This window comes from Haliotis rufescens, unplaced genomic scaffold (genome assembly GCF_023055435.1).
Source record: "Haliotis rufescens isolate VD_foot unplaced genomic scaffold, xgHalRufe1.0.p SCAF_2, whole genome shotgun sequence".
NCBI classification, from domain to species: domain Eukaryota; kingdom Metazoa; phylum Mollusca; class Gastropoda; order Lepetellida; family Haliotidae; genus Haliotis; species Haliotis rufescens.
In genome coordinates, this window is record NW_025963890.1 from 38,423,147 (window position 1) to 38,445,016 (window position 21,870).

Here is a 21,870-nt window from a genome sequence, read left to right on the forward strand (position 1 = left end):
GATCTCACATGAATACATGAACAGTCAATAGTCTGCACGCTAGAAACAGATAAGCTGGCGGTTGGGCTAACAATAGTTAGCTCAATACACAGTGAAACAGCCACAATAGTCACATTCAGATAGCGCCTTTCAACTCTTTGTATGACATGGCAAGTCATCCGACAACGGAAAAAGGCAATAAGATTCCTGGGCCAACTTGCACAAAGCGATCTTAGCGCTAAGATGATCGTAACTCCCATACTTTAGCATAGGCTTACAATAGTCTTAGCGCTAAGATCGTTTTGTGCAAGTGGGCCCGGGTCGCCATGGAGTGGGTCAGACTCGCTGTCCTGCTCTCTGTCTATGTGCTGCACATTACATCAGGTAGGTAGGTGTCTATCTTATAACTAAGAAGGAAGATGTGGGATATATTGAGCATATCAAACGTCCACGAGTTTCTCAAGACAAGAGCATCAATAAGCGTGGACGTTCCCTAATTGATATGTGTAAACTAACAGGTCTACGATTATGTAACGGCAGACTTGGATAAAGATACAAATATCGGTCGTTTCGCATGTTTTGTAAATAATGGAAATAGTGTCGTGGACTAGGTTTTGTACCTTGAAAACCTGATCACTATTTTTGGAGGTACTTTCCATTCAAGTTGAAAGTTCGCACATGCCACTGACCTACTCTTTGAAATTGACACGGGGTCACGATGCTATTTCACAGGCAGAAATACCACCTCAACCTAGATACGTTTGGAATGAATCACTAGTTAACCGTTACCGTCAAAACTGGGATTGCTTACCAGAACAAAAACTGTAAGTACTTTCAATTCGTGTATATCCAACGATAACAATCAAAATGCCTTTTCAACATTTCAAAATTTGATTGAATGGTGTGCAGACTTTTGTAAAAAAAACACCCAGAGAAATTCGAAAACGCATAAGGATGGGACATAACTGGTTTGATCAAGAATGTTGGGACGCACGTGCAGCCGCTCGCCGTCTTCTCCGTGCATATCATGATTCTAGCAGTGACAACAACCGACAACGGTACATTGACTCCTATGTGAACAGAAATCGACATCTGTGTTTCAGTGTTATATCACAGACATTAACAATGCTTTATCAACGCATAACAGTTGACAGCTCTGGTCTCTTTTAATTTAAAAGTAATTCAGTTTCACCGGATTCTTGGTCATTGCATTTCAATCATTTGTTCCAAGGCACTAATTTTGCTGAATGTGAGAAACAGTTCTATACAGATGTTCAACATTTTGTAGAATCTATTAGTGAAGATTTGATCAACTCTACTGTAGATGACAAATGGTTAGATAGTAGAATAACATTAGATGAACTATTTAAGGCTGTTAATGATAATGGTAAACGTCCCAGGGTTTAGTGGTGTACTAATTGAATATTTTATGTATGCCCCTCCCATGTGTTTTGAAATGCTGTTATCCTTGTTTAATGAAATCTTATTGACTGGTATTTATCCTGAGGAGTGGACTTTAGGTGTCATCCTTCTTTTGCATAAAAATTGTAATGTAAATTACCCTAGTAATGACAGACCTATTACTCTTTGAGAAATATCTGGTAAAATCTGTACTAAAATTATATGTACTAGACTCACCATTTGGGCAACTGAATGAAATGTTATTATCCCTGACCAAGCAGGTTTTAGAAAGGGGTTGCAAACTGTGGATAATATATTTTTATCATATAATGAGTAGGTTTCTCGGCAGGATAAAGCCAACGGATAAAAACGATATCCGTTGGGGTCATATGCGGATAGAGATGCAAATATCAAAGGTCAAGTAGGGAATACTTTCACTGTTTATAAACAAACATGGCGTCGCCCTCGTCATTCGGGAATCGAGTCAGAATTAACCATCGGGAATCTGGATAAACTACAGAGATAATTGCTTTCATTATCAAAAGAACAGTCTAAAATACTGAAAATCAGTGTCTAACTGTGACGTAGCTAAGGCATTTAATAAGTTTTGGCAACTTTGGAGATATAAATTTCGACACAATTTTGCGAGGGCACGAGGCCTAGCCAAGCGGGATCAGTAGCCATATCTGTGCTTGTAGACCTCTGCGACTTGAACCTTTCTCCACAAATTAAAATAGTTAGATTTGGCCGAAATATGTTTGAATTGTTACCTTGTTTCGTTTTGTCGCTGTCTGTACATTTGACTACAATTCTTAACGTTATGACAGGACAGACCGACTGTCAACAACGTCTGACCGTGGCCGTGACGTCTCATAGACTAGGGTTAGAGTAGCTTACTCTAGCAGACAGACCGATCGATTGCCGCGAAAGTCAATTAAAAGCAATTGTTGTTTTACGTATATGTTGCTTCGCCACTGTATAAGAAAGAGATTTCAGTTGGAACTATTTTGGCTACTGTCACTGTCCGACTGACACATCACTTACCCTGTGACGTAATAAATATAAATGCGCGCATTCCAGGAAAACTTGCAATGCTTTGGTAATGCTTTTGAGAGAGGGAGAACGATTTTGAAGCACATAATTAAAGAATGACATCATATGATAAAGAGGTTTTCACGCTTGTGTGTTTGGGGATCGTAAATATCCTGTATTAGGAATAAACACTATGTATTTAGCTCGCCAAGGCTCGCTAAATACAATGTTTATTCCTAATGCAGGATATTTACCATACTCAAACACACTCGCGTGATAACCTCTATATACTTCAAACTATTATTGATAAATATCTAAGATTATATAAAGGTAGACTATAGTGTGCCTTTATTGATTTAATGGAGCTTTTGACTCTGTGTCACATAATGCTCTGATGTACAAACTTTGGACTGGTAATATTAAAGGTTAAAGGATTAAAGAAACTTTCCCAATATTGTGATAAATGGCAACTGCAAATAAATAATGTCAAGAGCAAGGTAATTGTCTTTTGCAAAGGTGGTCGATTAAAGAAATATGAAAACATTTCTCTAAATACATGTCCACTTGAAATTGTTTCAGTGTATAAATACTAAGGTGAACATTTTTCAAGCTCTCGTTCATGGTTTAATACACAGAAAACTTTTTACACTTTTTTCAAAAGTTTTGCAGTCACTAAAAAGAAACACTATTGATTTTCATAAGTTACCTTTACATGTATTGACTCATTTATTTGATGTCAAGCTTTTACCAATCTTGTTGTATGGCAGTGAAGTCTGGGGGTTTCATCCTTCACCTGATATTAATACATTCCATGATAATTACTGTAAACAGCTTTTACATTTACGACAGAGTACCCCTAATATTGTTGCAAGGGGAGATAGGTAGTTATTCACTCAATGTAAACCAATATATGAAAATTATTAAATATTGGTCTAGATTGATATTTCAAACTTGTAATCCTATTTTGAAACAGGTTTATGATTATCAAGTGTCCTTGGCTGATAAAGGTATTGAATGTTGGGCTTTTCATGTAAAACAAATCTTATCATCATATGGTTTTGGTTCTGTCTGGTGTAATCAAGATGTTCCAAATGTAAGTAAGTTTATTGTTTGTTTTGAGCAAAGATATCAATCAGCAAACTTGGTTAAGTAAATTATAAACATTTTCTAAACTTACAATGTATTCACAAATTAAACCATGCAATGTATTAGACAAATATTTAACATCAATACCTGTTAGAGTATATCAATTTGCTCTTAGTTTTTTCCTTTGTTCTAGCCAAAACCTAATGCTTGAAGAAGGTAGAAAAGTTGGTCTGTCTAGAGATGAACGCTTATGTCCATTTTGTGTAGTCCGTGTAATTGAAACTGAGTATCATTTCTGCATTGAATGTCAATTTTACTCAGATCAAAGAAATAGTCTTATACCTAAGTATTACCATTCACAACCTTCATTTGATATATTTTGCAGTCTTATGTCTTGGCAAAATAAACATGTAATTAATAAATAAGCTGAATATATTTTTCTTGCTTTAAGAAACGACAACAGTTTTTCAAATGTATGCAATAATTCAATTGTTTCACTATGTATATCATATATGATACTGGACATTACTCTTTTGTGGTTCAAAGTTGATGTAAAGCTGTGAAATATACATGCTTCATCAAACAGTACAGTCAGTACACAACCACGACCCATGTGGTCAATACACAAGGCTGTCCTCTCTAGTCAGTACACAAACTCGTCCACTCCAGATCTAGTCAGAACACAAGCACGTCCACTCTGGTCAGTACACATGGCAGTCCTCTCTAGTAAGTACACAATCACGCACTCTCTAATCAGTACATAACCACGTCCCGTGTGGTCAATACACACGACACTCCTCTCCAGTCAGTACACAAACTCGTCCTCTCTAGTCGGTACACATGGCAGTCCTCTCTAGTAAGTACACAACCACGTCCCCTATCGCCAGTACGCAAGACAGTCCTCTCTTGTACTCTCAGTACTCAAACGTTTCCTTCCAGTACATGTCCTCTCTAGTCAACACAAGGCAGTTCTTTCCAGTCAACACACAACCACGTCCTCTCTAGTTAGTACACAAGCACGCCCCCTCTAGTCAGTATACAAGTACGTCCTCTCTAGGCAACAAACAAGCACGTCCTCCCTAGTTTGTACACAAGCACGTCCCCTCCAGTCAGTACACAAGCACGTCCTCTCTGGGCAACACACAAGCACGTCCTCTCTAGTCAGTATACAAGCACGTCCTCTCTGGGCAACACACAAGCACGTCCTCTCTGGTCAGCACACAAGCACGTCCTCTCTGGGCAACACACAAGCACGTCCTCTCTGGTCAGCACACAAGCACGTCCCCTCTAGTACGTGCACAAGGACGTCCTCTCTAGTCAACAAACAAGCATATTTTTTCGTCAGCATGCATTGGTCATGACGTCCTCTCTGGTCAGCACACAAGCATATTCTTTCATCAGCATGCAATTGTCATGACGTCCTCTCTGGTCAGTACACAAGGACACGTTCACTCTTATTAAATGTCACATGGAACCATCACAATTTAGTGATTCATGATGAAGGTAACACCAAACATTTTAATAGATGTATTAGTATTCTAACAACCAGCCAGGGCAGGACTTGTACATAATTTTGATAGCATGGACTATTTGGTCCAGCCTCTTCACTCTGACGTGTAACATCATCACAGGGTTGACGTGTGATATTTCAGGTTTTAAAAACTCGCAAATTCGCAATGTGATCACGAGATAACCCCACCCCATTCCAGGATGTGATGCCTTAGGATATTACCACATGACCTTATGACTCAAAAACCAGATAACTGGACTGAAGAAGATACGCCAGATATTGCAGGTATAATATAGTTGATTGACGAAGATAGAGACATTTCCAGATTGGTTTTAGAATCTACAAAGATTTGTATGGTGTATATACACTCGTAACAGCAGCGAGAAAGATTGCAACAGTCTACTCACTTTCAAACGAGACATGAATACATTTGAATTGGTTGAAAAGAAGTGATAGTGCATATATTCTGTAGTATACATTGCATTGTTACCAAACACAGTTGTCCCCGGACATGGGTGTTACCAATAGAGTGTTCTCCACGTCAAGACGCGTAAGTTGTGTGGAATTGTATATCGGCTCGCGCAGATCATGTGGTCTATTATCAGTCTGTATCAACCACCCATGGATTTGTTCAAAGTGAATTTCGGTAGGGCATATACTTCCCCCGTTATTTGGGACAAACTATAATGGCTATCATTTCATCATTAATTATGAATTGTGATTCATTCTAGACGCGTGGTCTCAATGTCGATGTTTGTGTCAGGAGAGCTTGGTCCCTGAAGAATAAAACAATACAAATATATAGTGTCATCAACATGTCTCCTATTTTATCTTGTGTGTATTCCTCTCAGACGTTCTATTTCGTGTTTACTATGTAGATATATATATAACTATTTGAAGATATATTTGATATTTCATGTTCTTACACACCCGTTTGAGATAACTGGTATCAAACATACATGTACACTCTTCACAAAATGTAACGCACAGGTAGTATATAATTCATTGAACGTGACTACACAAAAATTCGGTATATAAATTGGATATACGTTTTTGGAAAATGTTAGTGGCCTGATATTCGACAAACGGTGCATCAAAACGCAGCCATTTTCGATTTGCAATGTCTTAAACGGCATTGTTTTGACACTTGTTCAAAAATGTCATAGAGAAAAACAGCCAAGCGAAACACACGTGCAAGTTATGGCATTCGTAACTCGTGGTAGTGGCTAAAAAAGGCAAGCATAAACCAATAATTTGTCATTCAAATGTCAACATTTTTCAAGTTCGAAAATGCCTACACACAGCACTGCCGATCGGAACATCGCCATAGGACATATCCGCCTTTGGGATCGATACACACAGTTCAATTCCACTGCAGACAGTCCGAGAACCGGACGACCCTGCACAGGATCACAACATTCGACTGTTCCACCTACAATGTACGTCATCGCAATGCCACAGCTACGGAGACTGCAGGACGCATCCTTGGTTTAAGGAGGATCTCGGACCAGACTGTCAGGAACCATCTTCACGAGGCTGGAATCTGGAATCCCACCCAGAAGACCAGTTATCGTTCCTGTTTTGCAACAGATCCATCGACAGAGACGCTTACGTTGGTGCCATACCTTATAGCCTTGGAATTTGAGAAACTGGAGACGAGTGTTGTTTAGCGATGAATCACGATTTCTTCTTCACCGGCGAGATGGAAGACAACGTGTTTATCGTCATCGAAATGAGCGTTTTGCCCCACATTGTGTACGTTAATTCGACAATTTCGTTGGCGATAGTGTCATGGTGTGGGGGCCATATCCTACACCACGAGATCTGACTTGGTTGTGGTTCAGGGAAACCTGACAGCAACCGATACATGAATAAAATTCTTCAACCTCACCTTCTTCCAATCATTGCCCGCCAGAGGGAGCTGTTTCAACAGGACAACGCTCCGCCGCACACGGCTCGTGTCACGGTAAACTACCTACATAATGCAAACACCAACGCCTTGCCCTGGCTGTCGAGATCTCCAGGGGCGGTCACACGTGATACTGAGTTCAGCGTAACCCTGTGGCCTTATGTGACATGACAAGGAACAGTTTTCAATGCATATGTACAACGACAACATGTGACTATCGAGCTACAAAAAAATTATATTTGTATATATGATACTACATTAAATACATCGACTTTATTAGGTACAATACATTTACTAAAAATCTACCTGTGCGTTTCTTTTTTCGAAGAGTGTATAAGTACGATCGAATTCCAGGACCGTGATTGACTGGTCCATGGTGATGACCTAAGGTAAGATAATGACGGACTACTTTCCTGATCGTAAATCATTGATACGTTACTGGTGCTTCAGTCAAATGTTCACCTACGTCTGTATTGACCGTTATGGTTTTAGAGTGTTAGCCCCCTAATTGCCACAGGTACATATGTGTCCTCACCTTCAACCCAACTCTTCAATTGTGAATTACAAATAAATACTCTACAATGCAAACACAAACTCGCGCATAACGGCAACAGGATTTATTTGCATTTCCTACGCTGTCTCTATGTTACAATGGAAAACAAAAGCGTGATTAACAATACAGAAATTGTCAGATTCATTTATGTATAAACCAACGAATCAACGAAATATAATATGGCAGTAAAACCCGAGGGATGCAGGTCGTTCACGTGTTCCACCTTATTTAAACCCACGTGTACGTACATAATGCTGACAAACCAAACATCATAAGATGGGCGAATCTGGGATCAACACTCACGACGATCGATAGTGGTTCCTGGCATGAACTAGGAGACTGACTCTGAAGCAGCAAAATTGTGGTGACGGGGATATCTGATCTCATGCACTGATTGTGTTTAAAAGTCAGTGTGCGGCCTGCCCACATTGCGAGTGATGCCTGTGTCTTCTATATAATTCACTTCCTGTGTGACAACAGTGAGGAAACGAACGGGCAATAAATAATCAACAGTTACTGTGAGAAAGCGGATGTGATAAGTGAGACAGGTTTAGTATTCACTATGCATATTGTAAGCAGTGTTGAAGTGTACACATTTGATAACGAACACCCGACCACGTCTATCACAACATAGCGATCGCTGAAAGTGTCATGGTTAAATCCGCAAAATTACTGACGTTAATCGTTTTACACGACTTGTATATTATTTTGAAAGCATGGACTATTTGGTGTACCCTTGATACACATCAAGAAATCTATCTCTGATATATTGCCTCTGTTAAGTTACAAGATGTTGTCCTCATGGTACATGTATGTACTGCTGCTAGTGTTACTGTTGTTAGCCGATATATACGTCTGAGACAGGCGTCTGTCCTGATATTACACGTGTCTCCCCATGTCACTGTCTATGTCTTGTATAATACAATGTACTGTTTAATTAAGTCAACTGTCGTAGAGGTACACACGACTACATTGACTGTCTCTGTTATAATAGTCTGACAGGTAGTTGTACATGTCCCCATGTCACATGCAGACACCGGTGTCAGTGTCATTTTAGGATATAATACTTCTGTTACAACTTCCCTGATGTTACATAAAAGCTACCAGTGGCACTGACTGACGAAATGTGATATATACTTCTGTTTCAGTTGCCATTATATTACATATGGCAACACAGTGTCTATCTTTGATATAATACTTCTGTAACAGGCAGTTGTCCCGGTGGTATATGCAGATACCAGTATCAGTGTCTTTTTACGATATCATACTTTTGCTAAAACTGCCCCGATGTTACATATAGTTACCAGTATCCCTGTCTTTTCCTGACAAAATGCTTCTGTTAAAGGCGGCTGTCTTGACAGTAAACTTGCCTACCAGTGTCACTGTTTATTTCTGACATAATGCTTCTGTTACAAGCAGCTGTCCTAACATTGCATATGGCCACAAGAGTCACTTTCTATTCCTAATAAAACTGTTTCTGTTACAACTGTCCTGACAGTACATACGGCTGTCAGTGTCACTGCCCTTGCTATTCTGCTGTTGTTACAACTGTCCTGGCGGTACATTTGGATACCCACGTCACTGTCAACCTATGGTATAATGTCTATATATTACAAGCAGCTGCCTTGATGATACATACTTCTGTCAGTGTCACTGTCTATCTATGATATAATGCATATTTTACAGGCAAGTGCCCTGGTAATACATACGGCTACCAGTGTAGTTACAACTGCAACTGTCCCAACGTCACGTGTGATTCTAGAGATGGGTGTCGAAATCAGACCTGCAACAGAGGGTGGTCAGGACCGACATGCCAGAAATGTAAAGTAACAAATTTTGTATTTCAGTGAACGTGTGTCTCTAAATCAGCGTAAGACTATCAGAGTGGTAAAGCTAATTCTTATCTGCAAATTGTCAAAAGTATTACATATACATGAACTCGATAACGAAATACAGAATCGTTGCGTTCTTCGGATGTTCATATCGTCATTTCAATACATTCCCTCCTTTGAAATATTTTTTAATCCCTAAATAATATTCTGATCGTATCAAAATCCGTGCCTTTATTATTTGAAGCTATCTCGCTTTGAGGCTTTAACGGTAACGAGTTTACCATTCATATCGGATAAACGTCAGTGCAAGGACTTTTATAATGACAGTGACTATAACGGTGTATCAGTTTCATGTGAGAAGAATGCCCGAAGTGATACTTTGGTGCACAGGTATGGTTCTGTTAAGCCATAAATCGTCAGGGCGAATATGGGAGTCACACCCACGATCACCGGATACTTGCAGGTCTCGAGGACATCCTTCTACACAATAGTAGTTACAGCGCCTTACACGTCTGTGTACAATTTCTTACTCCGTCTGTGCACATGTACAATTTCCAAAAAAAAACAAGCTAAGTGTAGATCAGCATATAACATGTGTCACAGCACCTTTGACTGTCATCTGAAGGTGTGATACTCTATTTCCGAACATGAACAGTTTTACACTTTTTCTGTTGTGAAACTAAGTTGCAAATGGACCTATGGTTGTCTTTACATTATATATTATGACAGATAACAAAGCACTCGGTAAACCAACAAACGCCAGTAGCATCTACATGCCATCACTAAATGCTGTAGATGGTAACACCAGTGCGCAAGACCATCGCTACTGCTTTCATTCAGCCTTCAATGACGCTAATATAACAGTTGCGTGGTGGAGAGTGGATCTGAGTAAGATGACACAAGTTCATGACGTCACCATATACTTCAGGACAGACCGTGAGTTGGCTACATCCTACTGTAAAGACTAGTTTATTTCTCCCCATGACGTCACCATATACTTCAGGAGAGACCGTGAGTCGTTTACATCCTACTGTAAATACTAGTTTATTTCTCCCCATGACGTCACCATATACTTCAGGACAGACCGTGAGTTGGCTACATCCTACTGTAAAGACTAGTTTATTTCTCCCCATGACGTCACCATATACTTCAGGACAGACCGTGAGTCGTTTACATCCTACTGTATAGACTAGTTTATTTCTCCCCATGACGTCACCATATACTTCAGGACAGACCGTGAGTTGGCTACATCCTACTGTAAAGACTAGTTTATTTCTCCCCATGACGTCACCATATACTTCAGGACAGACCGTGAGTCGTTTACATCCTACTGTAAAGACTAGTTTATTTCTCCCCATGACGTCACCATGTACTTCAGGACAGACCGTGAGTCGTTTACATCCTACTGTAAAGACTAGTTTATTTCTACCCATGACGTCACCATATACTTCAGGACAGACAATGTGTTGGTTACATCCTACTGTAAAGACTAGTTTATTTCTCCCCATGACGTCACCATATACTTCAGGACAGACCGTGAGTCGTTTACATCCTACTGTAAAGACTAGTTTATTTCTCCCCATGACGTCACCATGTACTTCAGGACAGACCGTGAGTCGTTTACATCCTACTGTATAGACTAGTTTATTTCTCCCCATGACGTCACCATATACTTCAGGACAGACCGTGAGTCGTTTACATCCTACTGTAAAGACTAGTTTATTTCTCCCCATGACGTCACCATATACTTCAGGACAGACCGTGAGTCGTTTACATCCTACTGTAAAGACTAGTTTATTTCTACCCATGACGTCACCATATACTTCAGGACAGACTGTGAGTCGTTTACATCCTACTGTATAGACTAGTTTATTTCTCCCCATGACGTCACCATATACTTCAGGACAGACCGTGAGTCGTTTACATCCTACTGTATAGACTAGTTTATTTCTCCCCATGACGTCACCATATACTTCAGGACAGACCGTGAGTCGTTTACATCCTACTGTAAAGACTAGTTTATTTCTCCCCGTGACGTCACCATATAGTTCAAGACAGACCGTGAGTTGGCTACATCCTACTGTTAAGACTAGTTTATTTCTCCCCATGACGTCACCATATACTTCAGGACAGACCGTGAGTCGTTTACATCCTACTGTAAAGACTAGTTTATTTCTCCCCATGACGTCACCATGTACTTCAGGACAGACCGTGAGTTGGCTATATCCTACTCTAAAGACTAGTTTATTTCTCCCCATGACGTCACCATATACTTCAGGACAGACAGTGTGTTGGTTACATCCTACTGTAAAGACTAGTTTATTTCTTCCCATGACGTCACCATATACTTCAGGACAGACAATGTGTTGGTTACATCCTACTGTAAAGACTAGTTTATTTCTCCCCATGACGTCACCATGTACTTCAGGACAGACAGTGTGTTGGTTACATCCTACTGTAAAGACTAGTTTATTTCTCCCCATGACGTCACCATATACTTCAGGACAGACAATGTGTTGGTTACATCCTACTGTAAAGACTAGTTTATTTCTTCCCATGACGTCACCATATACTTCAGGACAGACCGTGAGTTGGCTACATCCTACTGTAAAGACTAGTTTATTTCTCCCCATGACGTCACCATATACTTCAGGACAGACCGTGAGTCGTTTACATCCTACTGTAAAGACTAGTTTATTTCTCCCCATGACGTCACCATATACTTCAGGAGAGACCGTGAGTCGTTTACATCCTACTGTAAAGACTAGTTTATTTCTCCCCATGACGTCACCATATACTTCAGGACAGACAATGTGTTGGTTACATCCTACTGTAAAGACTAGTTTATTTCTACCCATGACGTCACCATATACTTCAGGAGAGACCGTGAGTCGTTTACATCCAACTGTAAAGACTAGTTTATTTCTTCCCATGACGTCCCCATATACTTCAGGAGAGACCGTGAGTCGTTTACATCCTACTGTAAAGACTAGTTTATTTCTCCCCATGACGTCACCATGTACTTCAGGACAGACCGTGAGTTGGCTACATCCTACTGTAAAGACTAGTTTATTTCTACCCATGACGTCACCATATACTTCAGGAGAGACCGTGAGTCGTTTACATCCAACTGTAAAGACTAGTTTATTTCTTCCCATGACGTCCCCATATACTTCAGGAGAGACCGTGAGTCGTTTACATCCTACTGTAAAGACTAGTTTATTTCTCCCCATGACGTCACCATGTACTTCAGGACAGACCGTGAGTTGGCTACATCCTACTGTAAAGACTAGTTTATTTCTCCCCATGACGTCACCATATACTTCAGGACAGACCGTGAGTCGTTTACATCCTACTGTAAAGACTAGTTTATTTCTCCCCATGACGTCACCATATACTTCAGGAGAGACCGTGAGTCGTTTACATCCTACTGTAAAGACTAGTTTATTTCTCCCCATGACGTCACCATATACTTCAGGACAGACAATGTGTTGGTTACATCCTACTGTAAAGACTAGTTTATTTCTACCCATGACGTCACCATATACTTCAGGACAGACCGTGAGTTGGCTACATCCTACTGTAAAGACTAGTTTATTTCTCCCCATGACGTCACCATATACTTCAGGACAGACCGTGAGTCGTTTACATCCTACTGTAAAGACTAGTTTATTTCTCCCCATGACGTCACCATATACTTCAGGACAGACAGTGTGTTGGTTACATCCTACTGTAAAGACTAGTTTATTTCTACCCATGACGTCACCATATACTTCAGGACAGACAGTGAGTTGGTTACATCCTACTGTAAAGACTAGTTTATTTCTACCCATGACGTCACCATATACTTCAGGACAGACAGTGAGTTGGCTACATCCTACTGTATAGACTAGTTTATTTCTCCCCATGACGTCACCATATACTTCAGGAGAGACCGTGAGTTGGCTACATCCTACTGTAAAGACTAGTTTATTTCTCCCCATGACGTCACCATATACTTCAGGACAGACCGTGAGTCGTTTACATCCTACTGTAAAGACTAGTTTATTTCTACCCATGACGTCACCATATACTTCAGGACAGACAGTGAGTTGGCTACATCCTACTGTATAGACTAGTTTATTTCTCCCCATGACGTCACCATATACTTCAGGACAGACCGTGAGTCGTTTACATCCTACTGTAAATACTAGTTTATTTCTACCCATAACGTCACCATATACTTCAGGACAGACAGTGAGTTGGCTACATCCTACTGTATAGACTAGTTTATTTCTACCCATGACGTCACCATATACTTCAGGACAGACAATGTGTTGGTTACATCCTACTGTAAAGACTAGTTTATTTCTACCCATGACGTCACCATATACTTCAGGACAGACAATGTGTTGGTTACATCCTACTGTAAAGACTAGTTTATTTCTCCCCATGACGTCACCATATACTTCAGGACAGACCGTGAGTCGTTTACATCCTACTGTAAAGACTAGTTTATTTCTCCCCATGACGTCACCATATACTTCAGGACAGACAGTGTGTTGGCTACATCCTACTGTATAGACTAGTTTATTTCTACCCATGACGTCACCATATACTTCAGGACAGACCGTGAGTCGTTTACATCCTACTGTAAAGACTAGTTTATTTCTCCCCATGACGTCACCATATACTTCAGGACAGACAGTGTGTTGGCTACATCCTACTGTAAAGACTAGTTTATTTCTACCCATGACGTCACCATATACTTCAGGACAGACCGTGAGTTGGCTACATCCTACTGTATAGACTAGTTTATTTCTCCCCATGACGTCACCATATACTTCAGGACAGACCGTGAGTCGTTTACATCCTACTGTAAAGACTAGTTTATTTCTCCCCATGACGTCACCATATACTTCAGGACAGACAGTGAGTTGGCTACATCCTACTGTAAAGACTAGTTTATTTCTCCCCATGACGTCACCATATACTTCAGGACAGACCGTGAGTCGTTTACATCCTACTGTAAAGACTAGTTTTTTTCTACCCATGACGTCACCATATACTTCAGGACAGACCGTGAGTCGTTTACATCCTACTGTAAAGACTAGTTTATTTCTCCCCATGACGTCACCATATACTTCAGGACAGACCGTGAGTCGTTTACATCCTACTGTAAAGACTAGTTTATTTCTCCCCATGACGTCACCATATACTTCAGGACAGACAGTGAGTTGGCTACATCCTACTGTATAGACTAGTTTATTTCTACCCATGACGTCACCATATACTTCAGGACAGACCGTGAGTCGTTTACATCCTACTGTAAAGACTAGTTTATTTCTCCCCATGACGTCACCATATACTTCAGGACAGACAGTGAGTTGGCTACATCCTACTGTAAAGACTAGTTTATTTCTACCCATGACGTCACCATATACTTCAGGACAGACAATGTGTTGGTTACATCCTACTGTAAAGACTAGTTTATTTCTCCCCATGACGTCACCATATACTTCAGGACAGACAGTGAGTTGGCTACATCCTACTGTATAGACTAGTTTATTTCTCCCCATGACGTCACCATATACTTCAGGACAGACAATGTGTTGGTTACATCCTACTGTAAAGACTAGTTTATTTCTACCCATGACGTCACCATATACTTCAGGACAGACTGTGAGTCGTTTACATCCTACTGTAAAGACTAGTTTATTTCTCCCCATGACGTCACCATGTACTTCAGGACAGACCGTGAGTCGTTTACATCCTACTGTAAAGACTAGTTTATTTCTACCCATGACGTCACCATATACTTCAGGACAGACAATGTGTTGGTTACATCCTACTGTAAAGACTAGTTTATTTCTCCCCATGACGTCACCATATACTTCAGGACAGACCGTGAGTTGGCTACATCCTACTGTAAAGACTAGTTTATTTCTCCCCATGACGTCACCATATACTTCAGGACAGACCGTGAGTCGTTTACATCCTACTGTATAGACTAGTTTATTTCTACCCATGACGTCACCATATACTTCAGGACAGACAATGTGTTGGTTACATCCTACTGTAAAGACTAGTTTATTTCTCCCCATGACGTCACCATATACTTCAGGACAGACCGTGAGTCGTTTACATCCTACTGTAAAGACTAGTTTATTTCTACCCATGACGTCACCATATACTTCAGGAGAGACCGTGAGTCGTTTACATCCTACTGTAAAGACTAGTTTATTTCTCCCCATGACGTCACCATATACTTCAGGACAGACCGTGAGTTGGCTACATCCTACTGTAAAGACTAGTTTATTTCTCCCCGTGACGTCACCATATACTTCAGGACAGACCGTGAGTCGTTTACATCCTACTGTAAAGACTAGTTTATTTCTACCCATGACGTCACCATATACTTCAGGACAGACAATGTGTTGGTTACATCCTACTGTAAAGACTAGTTTATTTCTCCCCATGACGTCACCATATACTTCAGGACAGACCGTGAGTCGTTTACATCCTACTGTAAAGACTAGTTTATTTCTACCCATGACGTCACCATATACTTCAGGAGAGACCGTGAGTCGTTTACATCCTACTGTAAAGACTAGTTTATTTCTCCCCATGACGTCACCATATACTTCAGGACAGACCGTGAGTCGTTTACATCCTACTGTATAGACTAGTTTATTTCTACCCATGACGTCACCATATACTTCAGGACAGACAATGTGTTGGTTACATCCTACTGTAAAGACTAGTTTATTTCTCCCCATGACGTCACCATATACTTCAGGACAGACCGTGAGTCGTTTACATCCTACTGTAAAGACTAGTTTATTTCTACCCATGACGTCACCATATACTTCAGGAGAGACCGTGAGTCGTTTACATCCAACTGTAAAGACTAGTTTATTTCTACCCATGACGTCACCATATACTTCAGGAGAGACCGTGAGTCGTTTACATCCAACTGTAAAGACTAGTTTATTTCTTCTTTATGAAGTCACATAAAGACAATAACCACTACTGTGCAGTTTATGCCAAAACAACGTCAACCTGTTTCAAACGACTTGAAACTTAGACCTTGTCTTGGGGTTGTCGAATCTAGAAAGGTGGCGTTTGCTCAGTTCTGAGACTAGTCTACATTTGTTCACGGGTTCAGTATTGTACACTGGCATCCATGAAACTTACTTCGTAAGGATTTCCAAAGATTAGAAATTGTGAACATCTGTCTTACTTGTTATTTGACAAAATATGTAGGAAAGAGTAATTATGCAACGGTTGGAAGTTGCAGGTATTATAAGGGTACACACACATAAGCCCCTCCTACCGATAGCCCATTCATATCTGTCGAGTGTGTTAGGTGTACTACAGCAATGCGTGGAGTAAAAACGCAATCGACTGACCATTATGTTTAAAAACAAGCCCAATGCCGCATCCCCAACTTTCAGAACCCCCATCCAACCACATATTTTATTATGTTGCCTGTTTATTGGTTTGTTTGTTGTTTAACGCCGCACTCAGCAATATTCCAGCTATATGACGGCGGTCTGTAAATAATCGAGTCTGGACCCGACAATCCAGTGATTGACATTATGAGCATCGACCTAGGCAATTGTGATACGATGACGTGTATCAACCATAGTCACCGAGCCTGACCATCAGATCCCGTTATAAAGTAGTCGCCTCTTACGACAAGCATCGTCGCCTTTTACGGCCAGCTTGGGTTGCTGAAGACCTATCTTACCCCGGATCTTCACGGGTCTATTTTATGATGGACAAAGATGTTGCTTATATATACATGTTTTAGGTATAAATCATATATGAGTGATCCTATTTTTACGAATACACATTTACTAATTAAGACACTTGTATTAATTGTGAAATGTAACAGATAAAGATCGTCGGAATGGTATCCAGATTTACATAGCCGATACTTTTGCAAACCCAACTGATGGGGTCAACTGCAACAACGTGACAGAGAAAGAGGACAGGACAGCCATACCTGGTGTTTTGGACGTCACGTGTTCTGGTAAAGGGCGCTATCTAGTGCTGTACACAACTGTAAAACACAGCCCAAAAAGAGTTCCTATTTTGGATTTCTGCGAAGTGCAGGTTGACGGTAGGAAACATGTTTGATATCATATATTACTCATCCCCCTCTACATATTTATCTTCTTTCCCTGCTGTTTAAACGTGTTCTGGTGAAGGGCGCTATCTAGTCCTGTACACCAGTACCATATTCAATGATATTATCAATGTCACTATACCCATACTGGATTTCTGTGAATTTAAGATAAAGGTAGGAATAATATCTGGCATGTACAATGTGGTATTAAACATGTCGTGTTTTCAATGTGCAGCAAGGATTTTACAAGGACATCTAGATCTGACGGTGCTCGCAGCGTGAGGTTTAACATGATGAAAGATTAAAATATAGTGAATAAAATAGGTTAGATGGCAAGGGGTGAATTTGAACATACATGTTGTTTGTCGCTGTTGTTTGTACTTTAATACTCTTTACTTTCCCCCATGAGAGGCAAGTAAAGGATATTCTAGGCTTCTGCATAAAGACTTAATTATGCATAAATTAATTATTACAAAAGAAAAATATAATGAATCACTTTCGACATGGCTTATAATTAGTTAAACATTTTATGAAATCACAACACTCATCACTAAAGCTCTTTATCCAATCATTTCAATCGCTGGCAGATTGAAATTTATATTGACTATTGTATTTGCTTTGGATTTGGTATTTACAACAACGAGACATATTGTAACCTACAAATATGCATATTATCATATTTTCAAATGTCGACGGACAATCATTGAAAGAAGTAATAACAGAATTTCCCAAATGGAGCGGCCGTTAAATTGGCTTTCGTAATCAGAGATGGTTAGTTAATTCATTATGCAGGTGGTATTCAAAACAGTTTTCTATTGTATTTTTTAAGACGAATACCTTTCCTTCAGAGTAACTAGGTCCACGGTTGTATTCAGTATTTGAATGTACAATGTACGTGTAATACAGTTCTTGCTGCACACTACTTTAACTTTCGGATACTGATTTTATTCATTTTAACAAACTGTTTCCGAAATGTGTCCTCACAAGACATTATATTGTATTTTATTAAGTAGTTTTGCATTCAATAATACAAGTGAGCGCAAAAGGGGAACAAAGAAGATGGGAAAGAAACTAATTACAAACCATTATTTCACAAATCATCATTTTACACATTTGTATTGTGTACTTTAATCTGTGCAGATGCGAGTACATGTGTATGGGTGAATGCTTTCATAGTAGGTAAAATGCATATCACCTTCGTGATAGTTTGCGGTCCTGGTACATTCGGCGCTGACTGTGACAACTACTGCCACTGTGACGGTGAGGTGTGCGACTACGTGAGCGGCGTCTGTCCGAGTGGAGGCTGTCTTTCAGGCTGGCAGCAAGACAAGTGTGACACAGGTTCCTATTTGATTTTGTGCTGATATTTTTCATCACGAATCAACGTTCAGCATCGTAAATTAATCTGTTTTGCAAATACCCCAAACTAATAATAAAAACAATCGAAGACACACAGCTCATTTGTAACTATATTAAAAACCTTCATGTTTTCAGAGTGTACTCCAGGCAATTATGGACCAAACTGTAGTCAGAAATGCTCTAATCGGAACTGCAAGACCGACAACTCTAGCTGTGTCCGCGTGACAGGGGAGTGTGTTGGGGGTTGCATGACAGGGTGGAATGGAACAGACTGTACACAGAGTGAGACCATAATGTACTTACAACAAATGATACCTGGCCTTACCTGCTGGAAATGCCTCAAGGTATCTCTTACACAAATTGATGCACCTAACCATAGGTTCAAGCTTGACTTTCTCAATGCACTCAAAAGGGTATAAATATATTTGACTAAATCTTAGTTCCTACGTGTTTAATGTCTGATACTAATGTATTTATAAACACGTTCCAGAATGCCTACTTACCTACGGAGACGGCTGTGCCAACCTGTGCTCTGACAGACACTGCAGTGGGACATTAACATGTGATCACGTAACCGGGAAGTGTGAATACGGCTGCAATCCCGGATGGAAGGAAGCTGACTGCACAACAGGTGAGATACCAATTTCAGTTTGGGAACACCTTCTAGTCATTGTGTTTAACAGTCTGAGTTAGTTTTTACTTCAAAAGAGAAATACATTCATACAGATTTACATGGTGTATATTCAGATTAGTTAGAACTTGGCATACCCCATTTCCAGGCATGGAACAGACATAGCGTTAATACATTCTTTAATCCAGCATCAATCAATGCCCATCAACTTCAATAAACTGCCGAAAGTAAGCTGACCGAACAGCAGGTTTAGGTTCACACTTTTCCCATCAAGTAATGACATTGTGTGTAAGCAGTCGTATCTAAATCAAGGCAGATAAAATGACAGTTTACTTGCAGAGTGCATCCAGGGCATAGAGTACGGATCTGGCTGTGTTGGTAACTGCAGTGCCCGGATGTGTGATGGCGGGACAGGCTCCTGTCCCAAGAAAACAGGCCAGTGTGATTCAGTCTGTCTATCAGGGTGGCAGGGAGAAGACTGCGCACAGAGTAAGATACACCAACTGTTATTGACAAACTTGCTCTACGTTTAGAATGAAATTAATGAATGTGTGGCTTGCCATGTTTTGTGTTACTAACGGACCTAAATTTAACTAACGGAGCGATTCAAATGGATCAGGTGGTCGGGCTGTGTGACTTGGTTGATTGCCTGTCATCCTACCCTCAGGACGTGGCACGTTTCTGACCTTCTTCACCACTGTTACTCTGATTTAGTCTCTATAATTTTACAAGTTGTTGATTTACAGCTGAAATATTCTTTACATGAGCCTGAAACAATATCCGATGGCTTCCTTTGCAAACAAATATCCCTATCTCTAAAGTAATTGTTAGCATGACGGCAGGACATCCCTGCAAAGTGTACGTAATAAATTACAAGTGATGCTAATTACATACATGGCTTATATATTATCTATTCACGCGTTCTGTTAAGTTTCATCGACCAGTCACAGGCCTAATGTGCACATCCCAATTTACTAATGCTTCAGAATGTAGAACCGGGTCATTCGGTGAAAACTGTACAGGAGAATGTGGCCAGTGTCGTGACGACAACTGTCATCATGTCAACGGAACCTGCCTTACTGGATGCAATGATGGGTGGACTAACCTCACATGTACACAAACTGTTTCATTATTATTGTGCTATCGACTTTGTGACAGTTTTGTAACAATCACATATACTGTTATGACTGTGAGTTGATCACCTGGATATTTATTCCATCATGTAAACAACAAGATGTATGTAGGACTTACTACCTTCATGTGGTACCTTGCACCCCAGATTCAGCTGGGCCTTTTTGTATTCAGGTTTGTGAGGGTCTGTAAAAAGGGTTTCGTAACCTTGATGGCATTTGGATTGTTCAGTGGGAAATATTTTTATCATTTGTCCTCATTCACTACTTCCACATTCTGATAATTGGCAGTTTGTCATTACATCCCAGAGGATAAAGCTGTTCCTGTCAGACGAGGGGGGAGCATTATTGAGTTATGCTTGTATTTGCTAACATTTTTTTAAAACTTTGTTTTCAGCTTTGTGGGTGCATGGGAATTGTAACTGTCAACACCGTCAATTCCAGATTACTTTACAGTACTCATCGACTTTTCTTGCAAAACTCGCGACATATTCATCTAATATTTGTTGTATTCATGTATTGCCAACTGAATATAGTCAACTCCCTGCTGTCTAGCGTTTCGTTCAAGTGACATTCTTCATAAGTACAGTTTACACATGGTAGCGTAATCACATGACAGATTATACTGAAGATAGATGATACTATTTCAGTATATTTTCCCTTCTGTTCTAGAGCAGGCTGAAGCCTCAACGTCCGATGTAGGTGTCGTGGCAGGCTTGGTAGTTGCCGTCATCGTTTTAGCAGTCATCGTTGCTGTTGTCGTTGTCTTACTCGGGTAAAGAAGTATGGTTATTATAATGGTTATTTGTTCGAAACTTAACCATGTTTTCTCTAAACCATGTGTGCCATTGAGGCAGTGGGGATAGCGTTTTAGTGGATTTGAAACTTGTGGCCACCTGACACTCTTCTGTAAAATGTGACACGTTACAAAGGGAACGGTGCACATACTGACATCAAAACTGGCAGAATCGGGTGTTAGGACTCTCTTAATGGTTTGTCGTGCATACGACCTCACCATCATAATTTATAATTAAAATGTATTGAGATATTTTGAATCACACTTGTTATGTTGTTAGTGATTTTATTGCTTAAAGCTGCATCTATTCACGCTGAATATTAAGCAATGTAACCCATATCAAACATCATATCAAAATCGTAGTGTTGGGTGAGGGGACTTGTAAGTTTTCTGGTTTTATATTGAGGCCAATACTTTGATGAACACCTTCTGTGATTGAGCAGTAACATCTATGGGCCTTCACGCCCGACCCATTATACTAATGAAAACCATTCTTATCCCAAGAAGACGGAGAATTCAACATTCAAAGAAAACAGATA

At 40.2% G+C, this 21,870-nt stretch overlaps 1 protein-coding gene across 1 annotated transcript; it reads left to right on the forward strand.

Annotated features, from left to right (window-relative positions):
- Nucleotides 1-9,180: 9,180 nt before the first annotated feature.
- LOC124128678 (multiple epidermal growth factor-like domains protein 10) lies at nucleotides 9,181-21,237 on the forward strand. The gene is made up of 9 exons (XM_048399300.1): nucleotides 9,181-9,291; nucleotides 10,032-10,238; nucleotides 17,182-17,409; nucleotides 18,622-18,756; nucleotides 18,910-19,056; nucleotides 19,265-19,405; nucleotides 19,745-19,894; nucleotides 20,392-20,528; nucleotides 21,208-21,237. The coding sequence occupies exons 2-9, from the start codon at nucleotides 10,076-10,078 to the stop codon at nucleotides 21,235-21,237; spliced, it is 1,131 nt and encodes a 376-aa protein (XP_048255257.1). The 5' UTR covers nucleotides 9,181-9,291; nucleotides 10,032-10,075.
- The last annotated feature ends 633 nt before the right edge of the window (nucleotides 21,238-21,870 follow it).

Bases quoted from the DNA above. Each gene is read 5' to 3' on its own strand.
- LOC124128678 (XM_048399300.1), top strand. From the start codon at position 10,076: ATGCCATCACTAAATGCTGTAGATGGTAACACCAGTGCGCAAGACCAT. The intron at 17,410-18,621 runs GTAGGAAACATG...CCTTCGTGATAG, and splicing joins CTGCGAAGTGCAGGTTGACG to TTTGCGGTCCTGGTACATTC. The intron at 19,057-19,264 runs GTGAGACCATAA...AACACGTTCCAG, and splicing joins TGGAACAGACTGTACACAGA to AATGCCTACTTACCTACGGA.